The sequence below is a fragment of the Centropristis striata genome, chromosome 8 (genome assembly GCF_030273125.1).
Source record: "Centropristis striata isolate RG_2023a ecotype Rhode Island chromosome 8, C.striata_1.0, whole genome shotgun sequence".
Taxonomy (NCBI): Eukaryota; Metazoa; Chordata; class Actinopteri; order Perciformes; family Serranidae; genus Centropristis; species Centropristis striata.
Genome location: NC_081524.1, coordinates 801,843 through 820,552, shown reverse-complemented (window position 1 = coordinate 820,552; position 18,710 = coordinate 801,843). Strand labels below are relative to the sequence as shown.

General features: G+C 43.8%; 1 protein-coding gene across 1 annotated transcript in view; it reads left to right on the top strand.

The window, feature by feature from the left end:
• The window catches only part of tg (thyroglobulin), a 28,228-nt gene that overhangs the window by 4,318 nt on the left and 5,200 nt on the right, over positions 1-18,710 (top strand). The window contains exons 6-42 of the mRNA XM_059339935.1: positions 1-105; positions 257-400; positions 1,692-1,877; positions 2,309-2,814; positions 3,583-3,961; positions 5,200-5,238; positions 5,324-5,554; positions 6,006-6,110; positions 6,197-6,274; positions 6,483-6,589; positions 6,716-6,827; positions 7,312-7,473; positions 7,612-7,803; positions 8,230-8,357; positions 8,500-8,650; positions 9,112-9,270; positions 9,353-9,496; positions 9,611-9,775; positions 9,868-9,972; positions 10,087-10,196; positions 10,479-10,622; positions 10,691-10,859; positions 11,259-11,426; positions 11,509-11,595; positions 12,282-12,341; positions 12,836-12,973; positions 13,350-13,538; positions 14,290-14,404; positions 14,590-14,678; positions 14,894-15,034; positions 15,112-15,171; positions 15,905-16,039; positions 16,126-16,308; positions 16,816-17,020; positions 17,270-17,357; positions 17,937-18,087; positions 18,447-18,649. The exon at positions 1-105 is cut by the window's left edge and continues 2 nt beyond it. Of these exons, the coding sequence (XP_059195918.1) occupies positions 1-105; positions 257-400; positions 1,692-1,877; positions 2,309-2,814; positions 3,583-3,961; positions 5,200-5,238; positions 5,324-5,554; positions 6,006-6,110; positions 6,197-6,274; positions 6,483-6,589; positions 6,716-6,827; positions 7,312-7,473; positions 7,612-7,803; positions 8,230-8,357; positions 8,500-8,650; positions 9,112-9,270; positions 9,353-9,496; positions 9,611-9,775; positions 9,868-9,972; positions 10,087-10,196; positions 10,479-10,622; positions 10,691-10,859; positions 11,259-11,426; positions 11,509-11,595; positions 12,282-12,341; positions 12,836-12,973; positions 13,350-13,538; positions 14,290-14,404; positions 14,590-14,678; positions 14,894-15,034; positions 15,112-15,171; positions 15,905-16,039; positions 16,126-16,308; positions 16,816-17,020; positions 17,270-17,357; positions 17,937-18,087; positions 18,447-18,649 (5,633 nt within the window). The remainder of the gene's footprint in view (positions 106-256; positions 401-1,691; positions 1,878-2,308; positions 2,815-3,582; positions 3,962-5,199; positions 5,239-5,323; positions 5,555-6,005; positions 6,111-6,196; positions 6,275-6,482; positions 6,590-6,715; positions 6,828-7,311; positions 7,474-7,611; positions 7,804-8,229; positions 8,358-8,499; positions 8,651-9,111; positions 9,271-9,352; positions 9,497-9,610; positions 9,776-9,867; positions 9,973-10,086; positions 10,197-10,478; positions 10,623-10,690; positions 10,860-11,258; positions 11,427-11,508; positions 11,596-12,281; positions 12,342-12,835; positions 12,974-13,349; positions 13,539-14,289; positions 14,405-14,589; positions 14,679-14,893; positions 15,035-15,111; positions 15,172-15,904; positions 16,040-16,125; positions 16,309-16,815; positions 17,021-17,269; positions 17,358-17,936; positions 18,088-18,446; positions 18,650-18,710) is intronic.

Below are 18,710 nucleotides of genomic sequence, written 5' to 3'. Positions count from 1 at the left end.
TCCCAGAAGCCTTTGAGGCGTTCAGCACCTTCAGACAGGTTTTCCCGTCAGTTTCGTCCTTCTGCTTCTGTTCAGACAGTCGAGGCCGCGAGCTGGAGGGCACAGGTACACACACACACACACACACACACACACAGGTACACACACACACACACACACACACACACACACACACAGGTACACACACACACACACACACACACACACACACACACAGTACCGATGATGATGATGAAGGTGTGTACTTCCTGTCCAGGTGTGGAGCTCCTCCTGTCTGAGGTGTACGACTCGGCGTTCTCCGGTCTGCGGTCCGGTTCCTCCTTCTCCCAGACCAACATCTACAGAGTCCTGCAGAGGAGGCTGCTGGGAGTCCGCCTCGCCCTCACCGGACACTTCAGATGTAAACCGCTTCATCTCAACTGGTTTCACACTGGTTTCACACTAGTTAGTTTAACGCTGGTTTCACACTAGTTTCACACTGGTTTCACACTTGTTTCACACTAGTTAGTTTAACACTGGTTTCACACTAGTTAGTTTAACACTGGTTTCACACTAGTTTCACACTGGTTTCACACTGGTTTCACACTAGTTAGTTTAACACTGGTTTCACACTGGTTTCACACTAGTTTCACACTAGTTAGTTTAACACTGGTTTCACACTAGTTTCACACTGGTTTCACACTAGTTAGTTTAACACTGGTTTCACACTAGTTTCACACTGGTTTCACACTGGTTTCACACTAGTTAGTTTAACACTGGTTTCACACTAGTTTCACACTGGTTTCACACTGGTTAGTTTAACACTGGTTTCACACTGGGTTCACACCAGTTTCACACTGGTTTCACACTAGTTTCACACTGGTTTCACACTACTTTCACTAGTTTCACACTGGTTTCAAACTAGTTTCACACTGGTTTCACACTAATTTCACTAGTTTCACACTAGTTTCACACCGGTTTCACACTAGTTTCACTAGTTTCACACTGGTTTCAAACTAGTTTCAAACTGGTTTCACACTAATTTCACTAGTTTCACACTGGTTTCACACTAGTTTCACACTGGTTTCACACTAGTTTCACGCTGGTTTCACACTGGTTTCACACTAGTTTCACACTAGTTTCACACTGATTTCACACTAGTTTCACATTAGTTTCACACTGGTTAGTTTAACACTGGTTTCACACTAGTTTCACACTGGTTTCACACTGGTTAGTTTAACACTGGTTTCACACTGGTTTCACACTAGTTTCACACTGGTTTCACACTACTTTCACTAGTTTCACACTGGTTTCAAACTAGTTTCACACTGGTTTCACACTAATTTCACTAGTTTCACACTAGTTTCACACCGGTTTCACACTAGTTTCACTAGTTTCACACTGGTTTCAAACTAGTTTCAAACTGGTTTCACACTAATTTCACTAGTTTCACACTGGTTTCACACTAGTTTCACACTGGTTTCACACTAGTTTCACACTGGTTTCACACTAGTTTCACGCTGGTTTCACACTGGTTTCACACTAGTTTCACACTAGTTTCACACTGATTTCACACTAGTTTCACATTAGTTTCAGTCGCATTTAAAACATTTACGCTTTACACTGTTTATGTAAATCAAACACAGGAGGTGATAACACTGGTTTAATCTGGACCTCCTCCTCCTCCTCCTCCTCCTCCTCCTCCTCCTCAGGTCCGTCTCCCTGTGAGGAGGAGCAGCGAGGAGCGTTGGAGGCGTCCAGTGTTTTCGTGCCGTCCTGTGAGTCTGGGGGCTCCTTCAGCTCCAGGCAGTGCCAGCAGGGGGGGCAGTGCTGGTGTGTGGACCCCACAGGGAGAGAGCTTCCTGGGACACGACAGCTGGGAGACTCCCTGGTCTGTGGTGAGTCCTGGAGGTCTGAGAGACCATCAGTTTATTATTTATTAATTATTATAGTAATATATTATAATTATAATTATTAATATATTATTATTATCCAACAGAGACGATTAGTATATTATTTATTCATAATTATAATAATATATTATAATTATAATTATTTATATTATATATATATTATATATTAGTCAACGGAGAGACAAGCAAGACAAGAGAGGCTGATAATAATAACACCTCTCCTCCTCCTCCTGCTCCTCCTCTCCTCCTTTTGTTCTTCCTCATCCTGCTCCTCCTCCCCCTCCTCCTACTCCTCCTCCTCCTTTTGTTCTTCCTCCTCCTCCTCCTGCTCCTCCTCCTCCTCCTCCTCCTCCTGCTCCTCCTCTATCCCTCCTCCTCCTCCTCCTCCTTCTCCTGCTCCTGCTCCTCCTCCTCAGGTTCTGGTCTTACTGACTGTCCCTCTCAGAGGCGTCTGGCTCTGTCCCGTCTCTTCTCCGGTCCTGTTGAACCTCCTTTCCGGTCCTCCTCCTCCGTCAGCCCCCCGGCCTCCTGTCGTCTCCTCCTGCGGCCCCTCAGGGATCTCCTTCCAGTGGAGGCGGACCCCACCTCCTTCCTGTCCCTCCTGGTGGAGGTCCTCCAGGGCCTGTTCCCCTCGGTGGGCGGGGCCCTGCAGGCTCTGGCTCGCTCCTCCCCCCAGCGCCTCCAGGAGAACCTGTTCGGAGGGAAGTTCCTGAAGAGCGCCTCCTCCTTTAACTTCAGCGGGGCGGTGGGAGCTCGAGGAGCAGTCGGCCTGGAGCGGCTCTCCTCTCAGAGTACCAGCCTCCAGGAGAACCAGGAGCTGGTCCGGTCTGTGAGCAGGGCCCTGGAGGACCGCGGCTTCCTGTCGGCCCTCCAGCTCAGCCTGAGGAGCAGCAGGAGCTCTGACTCCTCCTCCCTGCAGGAGGTGAGACCCTTTAATAACTGACCATCGTAGAACCATTCATTCTTGGTTTGTTAACATAATCCACCTGTTTGAGGATTATTATTCAGTGTGCCTGTCAGAGCCACTTTATTCTCTTTTCAAATTATTTGGCAGAAACACGCCAAAATCCCCCCAGTGTAACCCTATGGAGGCTAGAGTGATGACATCATCGCTAGACGGAGAGAAAATTTGTCATAAAATACATTTGGAAACTGTGCTGGAGGCCTCAAATACTCTACAGAAATAATTTATACATAGAAATTTAGGAAAATTCGTCTGAAAGCTGAAAGTCTGTTTACACTATCTGATCAGTTTTACACACTAACTGACGAGTTTTTTCTCATTATTTTCTCATTTTGACTTTTTTTTCAAATTTTGACTCTTTTTCAAAAATTGACTTTTTTTCAAATTTTCACTTTTTTTCCTCACTTTGACCTTTTTTTCGTGACTTTCACATTTTTTTCTCAATTTGGCTTTTTTTCTCATTTTCACTTTTTTTCCAGACTTCAGCTTTTTTTGACTTCAACTTTTTTGTGACTTAGACTTTTTTTTTCTCATTTCGACTTTGACACACACACACCATCACCTGTTTATTATCTTACATGACTTTCTCCTCTTTCCATTTTGAAAACAGTTCAAATTGAGTCAGAGTCAATCACACTCAACATGTCTTCCTCATGTTCTAGTTTATTTTGTCTATCATCAAACCGTCTCTGTCGTCTTGTGTGTTCAACTGTCTTCCGTCTCCAGGTTCTGACTCCTCTGCTGCATTCCTGCTCCGGAGACGAGGACGCCGCCTCCGTCTTCGTCCCGCGCTGCACGCCCAGCGGCGGTTTCCAGGAGGTCCAGTGTCGCCGTGGAGACTGCTGGTGCGTGGACGCTCGGGGTCAGGAGGTGGCCGGGTCGCGTAGCGCCGGCGGGCGTCCTCGCTGTCCGACCCGCTGCCAGACGGAGCGAGCGGCGGCCATGAAGGTGAGAGGAAGCCTGGCGGCCGGCGCTCAGATCCACGTCCCGGCGTGCTCCGAGGACGGAGACTTCCTGCCGCTGCAGTGCGTCGGTTCACGCTGCTTCTGTGTGGACGGCGAGGGGAAAACCGTGAGCGCCGCGTCAGCAGGCGGCGCCGCCACCTGTAAGATATCAAAACGGTTCAGTTACATCCAGAAAAAACTAATGTTTTTGTTACATTTTCTCTCTCTGACTGAGAACAGACGGCTCATTTTTTTCTCATTTTGGCTTTTTTTCTCATTTTGACTTTTTTTCTCATTTTGACTTTTTTTTCACATTTTGACTTTTTTTTCTTATTTCAACTTTTTTTTCTCATTTTGACTTTTTTCTCATTTTGACTTTTTTTTCTTATTTCGACTTTTTTTTCTCATTTTGACTTTTTTTTCTCATTTTGACTTTTTTTTCTCATTTTGATTTTTTTCTCATTTTGACTTTTTTGTCATTTTGACTTTTTTTTCTCATTTTGACTTTTTTCTCATTTTGACTTTTTTTCTTATTTTGACTTTTTTTTCTCATTTTGACTTTTTTTCTCATTTTGACTTTTTTCTCATTTTGACTTTTTTTTCTTCTTTCGACTTTTTTTCTCATTTTGACTTTTTTCTCATTTTGACTTTTTTTTTCTTATTTCGACTTTTTTTTCTCATTTTGACTTTTTTCTCATTTTGACTTTTTTTCTCATTTTGACTTTTTTTTCTCATTTTGATTTTTTTCTCATTTTGACTTTTTTGTCATTTTGACTTTTTTTTCTCATTTTGACTTTTTTCTCATTTTGACCTTTTTTTTCTCATTTTGACTTTTTTTCTCATTTTGACTGTTTTTCTTATTTTGACTTTTTTTTCTCATTTTGACTTTTTTTCTCATTTTGACTTTTTTCTCATTTTGACTTTTTTCTCATTTTGACTTTTTTTTCTCATTTTGACTTTTTTTTCGCGTCACCTGTAAGATATCACTCTGAGCTCACTGACACGCCCGACTTGAAGGTTTACACATTTCATATTTTTAGTGAACATCTCAAATGGGTTCATTTGGAGGCTGTCGAGCTTAAAACGGTTCAGTTACATCCTGAAAAAAACAAATGTTTTTGTAACGTTTTCTCTCTCTGACTGAGGACAAACAGAAAACCTGAGAGGTTCAGAGATATTTAACAGTCGTTTAAAAACACTTTTCTATTATTCCAGATGGTTTTAAACTTAGTTTTTTCAGACTTTTCTCTGACTTTCTTCTTTAATTTTACCTGTGAACCTTTTACAATGTGGATGTGTCAGATGTTGGGATCTCTGACTGTTTTGGATCTCGATCACAAAGTAGATTTTCTTTTTTTATTTACTGATATTTTGTTGACGTTGTGTCTGTTTGTTTCAGGTCCAAAGAAAACAACACAGAAGCTTCAGTCACCAGCAGGTCACAGAAAACTCATTCATTCAACATCATTCACATCAGAGTGTATATTATATATAGATATTTATTTATATGTATTTTTCTGCAGGCCGCTGCTCTGTGGCGTTGGATGAGGTAACAGCCTTCAGACAGGAAGTGAAGAGCGTCGTCGCCCTCTCTAACTCCTCCCACCTGCCGCTGGGATACGGCTTCCTATTGGCCGAGGGTCTACGTCTGAGCCCTGAGGAGCTCCAGAGCAGCCAATCAGAGGAGGAGCTGCTGATCTCTGATAGGCTGCTGAGCCGCTCTGAAGCTGCTCTGCGATTGGCTGCTTTCTCCAGTGAGTCATAATTAATTCATGGACATGATCAGTTAATATTGAGATTCTCTCCAACAGGATTCTTCCTATTATTCTTCTGTTTCTTCTGTGTTGTTTTTTCCGGTCGACTACTCCTCCAGAGTTTTGGTCTCAAAACACTAAAAAGGTATCAAATGGGCCGGCTCAGCCATGACCAGTGTGCTGTGACTTTTCTAAGGGTTTCACCAAACAGTTTTCAAATTATTCGGCAAAAACACGTCAAAAAATACCCCCAATGTAACCCTATGGAGAGACTAGAGTGATGACATCATCGCTAGAGTGCAGAGGGAGAGAAAAAATTGTCAAAAAATAACTTCTCTCGAGGCCGCAGATACCACTCTACAGGAATACTTTACATTCACATGTATAAATAGATATAAATGTTCTCGTTGTTCTTATTGTTGTTGTTGTTGTTGTTGTTGTTTTCTTGCAGCTGTCCAGATGTTTCTGCCTGCTCAGCGTCGTTCCTACCAGCCGTTCACTCCGCAGTGTGACGCTGACGGACACTGGCTGCACACACAGTGTTACCACAGCACAGGTACACACACACACACACACACACACTCTCTTTAAACACTGATTTGTTGTGTCTTTGTGTGTGTAACTTATTTTGTGTGTGTTCAGGTCAGTGTTGGTGTGTTGATGAAGATGGAGAGTACGTCCCCGACTCTCTGAGCAGCCGCTCACTACACCTGCCCAGATGTGAGAAACACACACACACACACACACACACACACACACACACACACTTTAAATACCTCATCATAAATGCATTACTGGTGCACAGAGGACATGTGACAGGTGTAAAATAAACACCTGCTGCTCCACATCACTGACTGAACAACTGTGTGTGTGTGTGTTTGTGTGTCTGTGTGTGTGTGTGTGTGTGTGTGTGTGTGTGTGTCTGCAGGTCTGACTCGCTGTCAGAGAGCTCAGGCTCGCTCTCTGCTCTCTGGTTGGATAAAAAGATCTGACATCATCACCAGCGCGTCACCTGACCAGCCGCAGTGTGACGAGGTGAACACAAATAAATAAATAAACTTTATACATAAACTGAGAGGTAAAACTCTCAAAACTATGTTGTGTTTAATCATGTGTGTGTGTGTTTAATCATGTGTGTGTGTGTGTGTGTGTGTGTTTCAGGACGGTAGTTTCTCGGTGCTGCAGACAGGGGGCGCTGCAGGCTGGTGTGTCAACCCTCTGACCGGAGAGACGATGCAGACGGCGACCCCCAACCCCACGGGACAGCTGACATGTACACACACACACACACACACACACACGCGCGCACACACACACATATTCTTGTACTTCTATCTTTGTGAGGACCCTCATTGGAACAGTGAATTCCCTTGCAAGGTTATAATAGTTTTGAATTTTTATTAGTTGTAGGTTTTTGTAATGGGGTATTTGTTGGGTGGGAGATTAAAAGAGGTCACAGTAAATTTTGCCTTTATTTCGCCTCATCCATCTTCATTTCAGTTAACGAAAATATTTTTTCAATTCTAGTTTTGTCTAACCCTAACTCTAACATAAACTTTATTGTAACCTTTAACCCTTAAAACAAAGTCTGGAATCTCCAAAAAGCCTTTAAAGAAGTGAGGACTCTGTTGGTTAAAAACGTGTTCTGGTCCTCACTATGTAGGAAGTACAAGAACACACACACACACACACACTCTGTGTCCAGTAATGCGTTCACTGTCTGACTGTGTCTGTAAACGTGTGTGTGGTGCGTTCAGGTCCCAGCTGGTGTGAGCTGCGAGGCTCTCAGTGTCGCCCCGACGGCTCCTTCATCCCGCTGCAGTGTGATGTCACTTCCTGTTGGTGTGTCGCCGAGGACGGGCAGGAAGTGGGCGGGACCCGAACGCCTCGACAGACCGGACGGACGCCGTCATGTGACCGTGCGTTCAAACCCCGCCCACTTTTAGCCTCCAGCTCTGTTTAATATTAGTTTTCCCCTCAGTGCTGCCCCTGGTGGCGGTGAGAGGAACTGCAGCGAGGCGTTCAGGCTGCTGATTGGTTGTCCTTCTGCCCTTCAGGTCCTCTCTGTGCCGACTCCGCCGTTACCCATGGTGCACTGGTGTGCCGCCCGGCCGCCGACGGTCGCCAGAGCTGTGACCTCATCTGTCACCGTGGTTACCAGAACGCACTTCCTGCCAGCAGCTTCCTGTGCGGCTCTGAGAGTCGCCGCTGGGAAGAAGACAACAAGCCGCTGAGAGGAGCCTGTCAGAGTAAATAAAACAAACAATAATAAATATAAAATATGATTTATTACTGCAGACTAGCTGACCTGCACGCTGCAAATATACACTTTTTATCAACTTTTTGCTAATATTTCAGTTTTTTGTCCATAATTGGAGATTTTTGACACTTAATTTAATTTGATCTCCACCAAAGCACTTTAGTTTTTAGCACAAAACCTTTTTACAATTTATTTTTCTGTGTGTGTGTGTGTGTGTGTGTGTCTGTGTGTGTGTGTGTGTGTGTGTGTCTGTGTGTGTGTGTGTGTGTGTGTGTGTGTGTGTGTGTGTGTGTCTGTGTGTGTGTGTGTGTGTGTGTGTGTGTGTGTGTGTGTGTGTCTGTGTGTGTGTGTGTGTGTGTGTGTCTGTGTGTGTGTGTGTGTGTGTGTGTGTGTGTGTGTGTGTGTGTGTGTGTAGTCTCTCAGCCTCTCCAGACGGTGTCGTCCTCTCAGCTCTGGTCGTTGTCGTCGTCCTGTTCTCAGATCAGCAGTTTACAGTCTCTGTTGTTCAACACGATGACCAGCAGGGGGCTCTGCTCTGCTCAGGTGAGCCTGGACTCACATGAACACACCTGAACTCTGTAATAACCCTAAACCTAACCCTGAACTTACCTGTACTCACCTGTAGTCACCTGTCCTCACCTGTCCTCACCTGTTCTCTCTGTGTTGTTGTTGTTGTTGTGTGTAGCTCCCCTCGTCCGGCCGCTCCGTCTCGCTGTGTGACGACTCGTCGGTGCATCTGCAGTGTGACGGCGGCGACGCTCTGAAGTTAACCATCACCTGGACCGCACACCTGTCCGACCTCCCGACCTCTGACCTCCCCGACCTCCACGACATCGGTGAGACACGGACGACAAAACAGACTTTAAATAAACTTTTCTGTTATTGAACATGTTGTTCTATGGCTTTAAACCTCTTCACAGTCTCAGCCTGAACTCACCTTACCTGTAGTCACCTGAACTCACCTGTAGTTACCTGAACTTACCTGTAGTCATCTGAACACACCTGTAGTTACCTGAACACACCTTACCTGTAGTCACCTGAACTCACCTGTAGTTACCTGAACTTACCTGAACTCACCTGAACTTACCTGTAGTCACCTGAACTCACCTGTACTTCTCTAAAAAGCAGCTCTTTCATTGTTTTTCAAATATAATGTACATATTTTTAAAGGATTCTTTTTAACATAATTTAATTCAGATTTTCTTCCATTGAATATTTATTTGTTTACTTTTTTTTTACTTTGGATTACAAAACAAATTCCTCATCATTTCATTTTATGTATTATTTTATACGTCAGGTCTGTTTCTGAACGAGTCCAGACTTCTGGAGGGCGTTCGGGGACTTCTGGCTAACATCCCGTCAGTGCTGACATCAGAACCTAAACTGGTTTCCATAGCGACACCGATCTTCGGCTGTTCCCGTGGTTACCGCCTGGACAGCGGCGGCGCCGGCTGCGGTAAGTCTGTTTACGTCTCTGATTGGTTGAAGCTGAAACGTCTGGACCGTCACTCAGCTCGTCTCCGTCTCTGCGTCCACAGTGATTTGTCCCGCTGGGAGCTTCTCCAGCGAGGGGGCGTGTCCTCTCTGTCCTCAGGGGACCTATCAGGACCAAGAGGGGCGGGACTTCTGCAACAGGTGTCCCCGAGGCTCCTCACCTGCCGGAGCATCGACTGTCAATCAATGTGAGTCATCCATAAGGACATCAGATATGAAAGGATGAACCTGAGCACTTGTGGTTAGATGGCTATCAGAATTATTAATAATGATCATCAATAATTATTGATTGTGTGTGTCAGGTGTGACAGAGTGTCAGAGGCGGGGCCTGCGGTGTTCAGAGCGAGGGGACTTCCTGCCAGCGCAGCCTGACTTCCTGTCCGGCAGGTGGAGGTGTGTCGACGGCGAGGGGGCGGAGCTTGAGTGGACCCGCAGTGACACGCCGCTGACTGATGACCAGTGCTCAGGTGACGTCTCAGCAGCCAATCAGAGAGCAGTTCAGATTCATGTGTGTGTTCGGCACTTTGTAACGTGTGTGTGTGTGTGTGTGTGTGTGTAGTTCTCAGCAGGTTTCAGGCTGTTCCTGGATCAGATCTGACTGTCGGAGCTGAAGACGCTGAAGTGCTGCAAACAATGACCTCTGACCTCACTTCCTGCGTCCAAGGTGATGCTCTCTCACACACACACACACACACACACGCTCTTCGTGTTATTAATGTGTATATCTGTGTGTATCTGTGTGTGTGTGTGTGTGTGTTGACCGTGTTGTCTCTCTCAGCGTGTGCGGCGGCGGCGTCCTGCCACCACGTGGCGCTGTTCAACAGACAGACCCAGTGTGAACTCTACAGCACACACACTCTGAACACACACTGCAACACCTCCCAGCAGGTACACACACACACACACACACACACACACACACACACACAGGAGTCAACTACAACTCCCAGGGTGCATTTCACTGACAGTTGTGACTGATCACAGTTACACTACAGCTGATTGCTCTGCTCTGATTGGTGGAAGCACACTCAAATCTTCTTTATTTCTTAGTTTGTATTTGTTGTTATCGTGTCATTAAATAAATAAATAATTTAAATTAAGGTTCATATCATTATGATTAGTTCTAGTTTCTGCTGCTGCAGTGACTGAATGTTTGTTTTGTCCCTTCAGACCAGAGGGTTTCTGGGTAATCCTCAGGCCGAGCGCTTTGATTGGCTGAGCTGCTCTCTGAGAGTGAGGGGCGGGGCTTCAGACCTGCTCGTCATCAGGAAGAAAGGTGCCGTAAAAACAAACACAAACAACAAACAAGAGATGGTCAGAGAGATAAAACAACAAACACACACTAAAACGTGTGTGTGTGTGTGTGTGTGTGTGTAGGAGAGCTCTTTGGGAGGATGAGGATGATGAAGGTGGTCTCAGGTGTGTTCAGGTCTCAGGTGTTCTCGTCCAGGACTTCTTCTCTCTCTGACGCTCATCGTTTCTGTGAGGACGGCTGCAGACGGGACGCCTGCTGCTCCGGCTTCCTGCTGCAGCACAACGCCGTGGACGGAGGTACCACGCCAATCATTTAAAAAAATGGAAATATAAGTAGGAATAAATAATAAATATGTGGAAATATAAATAGGAATAAATCAATAAATAAAAAATGGAAATATTAAGACAAAAAACAAAATAGCGGTAGGAATAAGGAGAAATAAAGGGAAAAAATAAATAATATACCAAATTTTTTAAAAATAGAGTAATTTGTGTAGTATAAACATAAATGTGTATATTTATTAAACATACAGTATGTTATATTACCTGAATGAGTGAATTCATGGACTAAATGAAGTTTTAGTGCATGAAGAAGTTTCAGTGAGTGATTGTATGAATTTGATGCGTATGTAAATGAAGGAGTTAGTCAGTAAGTGCATGGAAGAGTGACAGAATGCTGTGGCCCCGCCCCCTCAGGCTCTCTGCTCTGTGGTTGGCTGAGAGCTCCGTCCGTCCTGATGTGTGGGGAGCAGGACTGGGACGTGGTGGGACGGGGGACGGCCCGGCGGCTCTGTGGAGGAGTGGCCTACAACAAGCCCAAGAACAGATTCGACCTCGACTTCGGAGGACAAAAGTTCAGCTTCGGTACGAAACAAACAATAAAACACGACAGAAACATTCAGTCTGATTATTTACTGATGTTTTTATTTATATTTTCCTTCTTCAGATGCTTCGTCTCTGTCGGACGACAGTAAGAAGGCGAAGGACTACCAGGCCTCCATCATCAGCTTCCAGGCCCTCTACCTGCACACAGGTACGCTCTGGGTGGAGGCATAGAGGTCTATGAGGAAATTAGTCCACCTGTCACTTCACTTACAGACTCAGGAAACAAATATTTACACAGAGCTGAGAGGAGAGGACAGGAGAGGCTGTTTACACAGAGAGGAGAGGAGAGGACAGGAGAGGCTGTTTACACAGAGCTGAGGGGAGAGGACAGGAGAGGCTGTTTACACAGAGCAGAGGGGAGAGGACAGGAGAAGCTGTTTACACAGAGCAGAGGGGAGAGGACAGGAGAGGCTGTTTACACAGAGCAGAGAGGAGAGGACAGGAGAGGCTGGAAACATGGAAATACTGGAGCAAACTTTTTTTTTTTAAACATTCGTGACAATTTATAAATAAAACAGCAGTTAAATTTTTTTTTGGGGGGGGGGGGGGGGGGCTTTTAGACATCTTCTGAAACATTTTATAGAGATGGAGTTCTTTGGTTTTCCATCATTTATTCCCTAGATTGAACAATAAATTAACATCTGCATGTCAGAAATCTTGGAGGATGAAGATCTAAAGATTGACACGTTGGATAAGAGTGAACACGAGAATTAGATTTAAAATAAGTCTTAAAGTGCTCTGGAAAGTTCTCATGATCTGAATAAACCTTATCATAGCTTTGTTGTTGTTGTTGTTGTTGTTGTTGTTGTTGTTGTTGTTGCTGTTGTTTGTCAGACTCTGCCGGCTCCGACTCTTCGTCCTGTGCAGCAGCAGAAGTGGCTCCTCCTCTGGACGGTTCGTATCTCCTATTGTATTTTAGTCTAGTTTTAGTCAATAAAAATTGTATTTTCGTCTAGTTTTAGTCAATAAAAATTGTATTTTCGTCTAGTTTTAGTCAATAAAAATTGTATTTTCGTCTAGTTTTAGTCAATGAAAATGGTATTTTCGTCTAGTCTTAGTCAATAATGGTATTTTCGTCTAGTTTTAGTCAATAACAATGGTATTTTCGTCTAGTTTTAGTCGATAACAATGGTATTTTCGTCTAGTTTTAGTCAATGAAAATGGTATTTTCGTCTAGTCTTAGTCAATAATGGTATTTTCGTCTAGTTTTAGTCAATGAAAATGGTATTTTTGTCTAGTTTTAGTCAATAACAATCGTATTTTCGTCATGTAAAGTTTCAACTGTCTCCGTTACCATGGAGACAAAATGACAGAAGTTGTGTTTTTTCCATGAACTGATGAAGAGAATACGTGGAGTTGTTGACGTTGTTGGTTGTTTGTGTGTTCAGCGTCGGTGCAGATGAAGTTTGAGTCTCTGTCGGAGGACGACGTCCTGGTGGATCCTGACAGGAAACTCCCCAGACTCTCCTTCTGGCTCAGCAAGAACAACTACGACTCCCAGCAGGCATTGCTCTGGTGTCTATCACGTACGTCACCAGAGATGTTTCTGGCGAGCTGTCATTTTAGTTTTTATTAGTTTTAGTCACGTTCAGACTCTTCTTAGTCTAGTCAAGTTTCAGTCGACTAAAAGTCTGAACATTTTAGTCTTATTTTAGATATATATATCAGAATTATCCATGACTATTTCACTCTAGTTTTAGTCAATGAAAATGTTTTTTAAGTCAATGAAAACGGTATTTTAGTCAATAAAAATGGTATTTTCGTCTTATTTTTAGTCGATAAAAATGGTATTTTCCTCTAGTTTTAGTCAATGAAAATTGTATTTTAGTCAATGTAAATGTTATTTTGGTCTAGTTTTAGTCTGTTTTCAGTAATGACATTGTGTTCATGATGGTGTGTCAGGCTGTGAGGCGGAGCCGCAGTGCGCCCTCGCCGACCTCGCCGACCTCGCCGGCGGCGGCGCTCCTCCGGGGTTCTTCAGCTGCTCGCTGCATCCAGACAGTCGAGTCTGTGGAGCGTACGACAATCCTCTGAGACGAGCCTGCCGCACCGTGATGGAGCGGGCCCCCAACAACACCTACAGCAGGAAGGGTAAACAACAACAACAACAACAACAACAGCTGCTCTGTGTCTCTGCTGTTGTTGATGTTTACATCAGTTTAGCTTTAAACGCCATAAAGGACAAACAGAATAGATCTGTCAAAATAAGAATCAACATGTGGGAATATAAATAATATAAATATGTTAATACTGCTAATACTACAGATACTTACAGTACAAATACTACCATTAATACTGCAATACTACAGATACTTACAGTACAAATACTACCATTAATACTGCAATACTACAGATATTTACCATACAAATACTACCATTAATACTGCAGTACTACAGATACTTACCATTCAAATACTTGTAATACCACTGTAATACTACAGATACTTACAGTACAAATACTGCTATTAATACTGCAATACTACAGATACTTACAGTACAAATACTGCTGTTATTACTGCAATACTACAGATACGTACAGTACAAATACTACCATTAATACTGCAATACTACAGATACTTACCATACAAATACTGCTAATACTACTGTAATACTCCAGATACTCACAATGGAAATATAAATAGGAATAAATAAATAAAAATTTGGAAATATTAAGACAAATAATTCCCACTTTTTTAAATTTCTTTTTATTTATCTATTTTTCTTTATCCTTCCACTGTTTATTATTTACTTATTTATTCCTTTTTTTTGTCTTTATATTTACACATTTATATTAATATGGTGTGTGTGTGTGTGTGTGTGTGTGTGTGTGTGTTTGTTTCAGTGGACCTGTCTGGACCGGTGAAGAGTTTCTACCAGAGAGTTTCATTCCAGAAGATGGTTTCATATTCAGTCCGCAGCAGAACCAGTCTGAGAGGAAACACACCGCTGACTGAGGGGTAACACACACACACACACACACACACACACACACACACACACACAGACACACACACACACTCCAGTTGTAAGTTTTTATTTTATGCTGAATGATAAAACTTCATTATGGACTTTGTTGATTGTACATTCACACAATGTGTGTGTGTGTGTGTGTGTGTGTGTGTGTGTGTGTGTGTGTGTGCAGCTTCAGGCAGTGTGAGCGGCGCTGTGATGAGGATCCTTGTTGCCGTGGTTTCGGCTTCGTCCGGGACACCAAATCTCCAGGTAACCATGGTAACTACAGAACACCAGTTACACACTACGAACGTAGAAATGTAACAACTTTTTCTTTAAAAAAAATAAGTAATTAAATACACAAATGTATATATGAAACATTATTATAACATATTTTTATTTACACAGTTAAATTATATTTACATTTTTTATGTGTGTGTGTGTGTGTGTGTGTGTGTCTGTGTGTGTGTGTGTGTGTGTGTGTGTGTGTGTAGCTGGTGTGGTGTGTGTGTCTCTGGTCAGTCTCGGGGTCCAGACGTGTCCCGAGGACTCGTCGTCCTCCTGGAGGACTCAGGACTGCAGCGAGTCTTCGGTCCAGACGAGACCGGACCCGTTCGGCTGGTACCAGAAACCAGGTACTGAGTACTAGTACACACTCTACACATGTACTAATACACACAGTGTGTACTCTGACATTGTGTTTGTGTTTCAGTGAATCAGTGGACTTCGTCTCCAGATCTGTGTCCTCCCTTCAGTCTGACGGGGACACAAGGTGAGACTACTAAATACTACTAAAATACTACTGAAATACTACTAAATACTACTAAAAACTACTTAAATACTACTGAAAACTACTAAAATACTACTAAATACTACTAAAATACTAGTGAAAACTACTAAATAAATTAAAGTACTAGTGAAAACTACTAAATACTACTAAAGTACTAGTGAAAACTACTAAATACTACTAAAAACTACTAAATACTACTAAAATACTAGTGAAAACTACTAAATACTACTTAAAACTACTAAAATACTAATAAATTAATACTGCAATACTACTGCGATACTACTGCAATACTACTATTAATACTGCTAATACTACTGCAATACTACTGCAATACTTTCAATAAAAATATCACTAACTATACTGCTATTAATTCTGCAATACTACACATACTCACAATACAAATACTGCTATTAATACTGAAATACTACACATACTCACAATACAAATACTACTATGAATACTGCAAATATAACTATACTATAGCTGCTGCTACTACACGTTTTACTAATACAAGTACTACTACAAGTACTACTGCAAGTACTACTCTAACTGTTGATGTTACTACCAGTATTTCTTCAACTACTGCTAGTACTGCTGGGGTTTTTTTATTACTAAAACATATGTGGAATACTACTATCAGTACTTCTAAGACTGATAGTACTCTGAGTAGTAGTACTGTGACTGTGTGAGTAATACTGCAGTATTTGTGTCTCAGCGCCTTCGTCCTCGTGGCGTCTCCTGTCCGACGCCTCGCTGCTCGTCACGCCGTCTCTCTCTACGTATGATGTCATCCACGTGAGCCGCGACATCGCCGCCGACTGGGACGCCACCCGGGCCTGGTGTCTCCATGGTAACCACCGACAACAACAACAAACACGTGTTTTGTGACGTATGTTTACCTTCATCTGGTGACACCATCGCTACTTCCTGTTTCAGCCTGTGAGGAGGCGGAGTCTTGTGCCGCGGTGGCGCTCAGCGAGGCGGAGTCCGCCACTCGCTGCGTCCTCTACCCCGACACCTCCACCTGTGGGATAAGCCCCGCCCCCGACTCAGCAAGCCCCGCCCCCACCTGCAGGCTGGCCATCAGAGAGCCCGCCCCCCAGGTGTACCTGAAGACAGGTGAGCCAGTCAACATACTGCAAATACTACTGCAATACTACACATACTCCCAATACAAATACTAACATTAATACTGCTAATACTACTGCAATACTACACATACTTACAATACAAATACTACTATTAATATTGCTAATACTACTGCAATACTATAGATACCAATCACAGTGAAGAATAGCAAATTGACTGTTCCCAAAGCTCCGCCCCTGAACGTTCCTCATCCAATCCTACCTTAGCAACCGTTACTAAGATAAGAAGGTCAGTCAAGCTTTGAGCTCTGAGCAACAAGGTGAACCGGTCTGACACCAGCTACCTCAGATACTTCTTCTACTAATACAACTGCTAATACCAATATACTAATACTACAACTACAACATTACTGCTACTACAAGTTCTACTACTGCAAGTACTACTAAAAGTACTACTCTAACTGTTAATCAGAGCAGAGAACAGCCAATCACAGCTCCTGAGGCGTTTGATTGACAGCTTGTCTGTTTATCTCTTCAGATCTGTTGCCGTCGGTTACCTCCGTCTCCGTCCCGGGCCACGGCGTGCTGCAGGGCGTTACCGTGGAGACGGCGCTGGGCTCCGAGCGGCGGGCGGTCGTCCAGTACCTCGGGGTGCCCTACGCCCGTCCACCAATAGGAGCGCTCCGCTTCGAAGCAGCTCAGCCCGCTGATTGGACGGGAACCTGGGACGCCACGAAACCACGGTAACCGTCATCACACACACACACACACTCACACACACACACACACACACACACACAAACACTCACTGTTACTGCTGCACCATCTGAAAATACAAGAATACAGAACAATCTGTCTCTCCCTCACTGTCTGTCTCCCTGTCCGTCTGTCTGTCTCTCTCTCTCTCCCTGTCTGTCTCTCTCTGTCTGTCTCTCTCTCTCTTTCTCTGCCTGTCTGCCTGTCTGTCTGTCTGTCTGCCTGTCTGTCTGCAGTCCCAGCTGTCTCCAGCCTGGTGATGTAGAGTCTCCAGCGTCCAGTGAGGATTGTCTCTACCTGAACGTCTTCCGTCCTGCAGCTCTGGTCAGTTCACATCAATGAAACTCCTTTATTTTATTTTTGGTCCATACAGGTTTTGTGTAGCTGATGATCCAGTATTTCAGGATGGACTAGAACATGTTGAGGTCATCTCTCCACCACCTCCTCCAGGAGGAGCTGGAGCTATGTCCCTTAGCTGGTTCTTGTGAATTAAGATTGTTAAATCTAGAAATAAGCATGTTGAACACTTAAAAATGGAAGTTAATTCTTAAAACAAGATGAATTATCTAACACTTCTACGTCTAAGGTTTTTTTTATCTTGGTAAGAAACAAATAATTTTCAGTTCAGTGTGAACAGGAGTGGAGCCAGAACAGTGCCTTGTGGAGCTAATCTGAGTTCCAGGAGTTCTTCACATTAAAATTAATTCATAATGTTTTTTCTCTTTGATGTTTAAAGTTTTGTTTTAATGATCTTTAGTTTGTTTTTATGCTCGACAAACAAACTCGTCTCATGAATCCTTTACTGTTGGTCCTTCAGGTTCGTTTGATATTGATACTTGTTTATTTTAACTCAAGTAAAAATATTTGACTGTGTGTGTGTGTGTGTGTGTGTGTGTGTGTCAGAGGGGGCGTGTCCCAGTCCTGGTCTTCTTCTTCAACCCCTCAGCCAATCAGAGCCCAGGGCTGCTGGATGGCTCCGCCCTGGCTGCGGTGGGGAACGTGGTGGTGGTGACGGCGAGCTACAGAACGGCAGCGCTGGGCTTCCTGAGCACAGGTACAAACAAACAAACAAACAGACAAACAAACTGACAAACAAACAGACAAACTAACTAACAAACAAACAGACAAACAAACAAACCGACAAACTAACTAACTAACAAACAGACAGACAAACAAACAGACAAACACACAAACAAACACACAAACAAACAAGCACAAAAACACACAAACAAACAAACAGACAGACAGATAAACAAACAAACAAACTAACTAACAGACAAACAAACACACTAACTAACTAACACACCAACAGACAAACTAACTAACTAACTAAGAAACAAACAAACAAACAGACAAACAACCAACCAACCACCTGTAAACGTTGACGTGGTGTTGACCCTCCGCCCGCTGCAGGCTCCTCCCCCCGTGGTCTCCGTGGTAACTACGGGCTGTCGGACCAGGCAGCGGCGCTGCGTTGGGTCCAGGCCCACGGCGCTCTGCTGGGCGGAGACAGCAGCAGGGTGACGGTGGCGGCGGAGCGGCGAGGAGCTGACATCACCAGCCTCCACCTCCTCTCCTCCTCCTCTCCTCCTCTCTTCCACAGGATGATTCTGATGGTGACTTTACCTTTTATTATCAATCATCAACAGAAACGTCTTAGTGATGTTTCCATCAGGA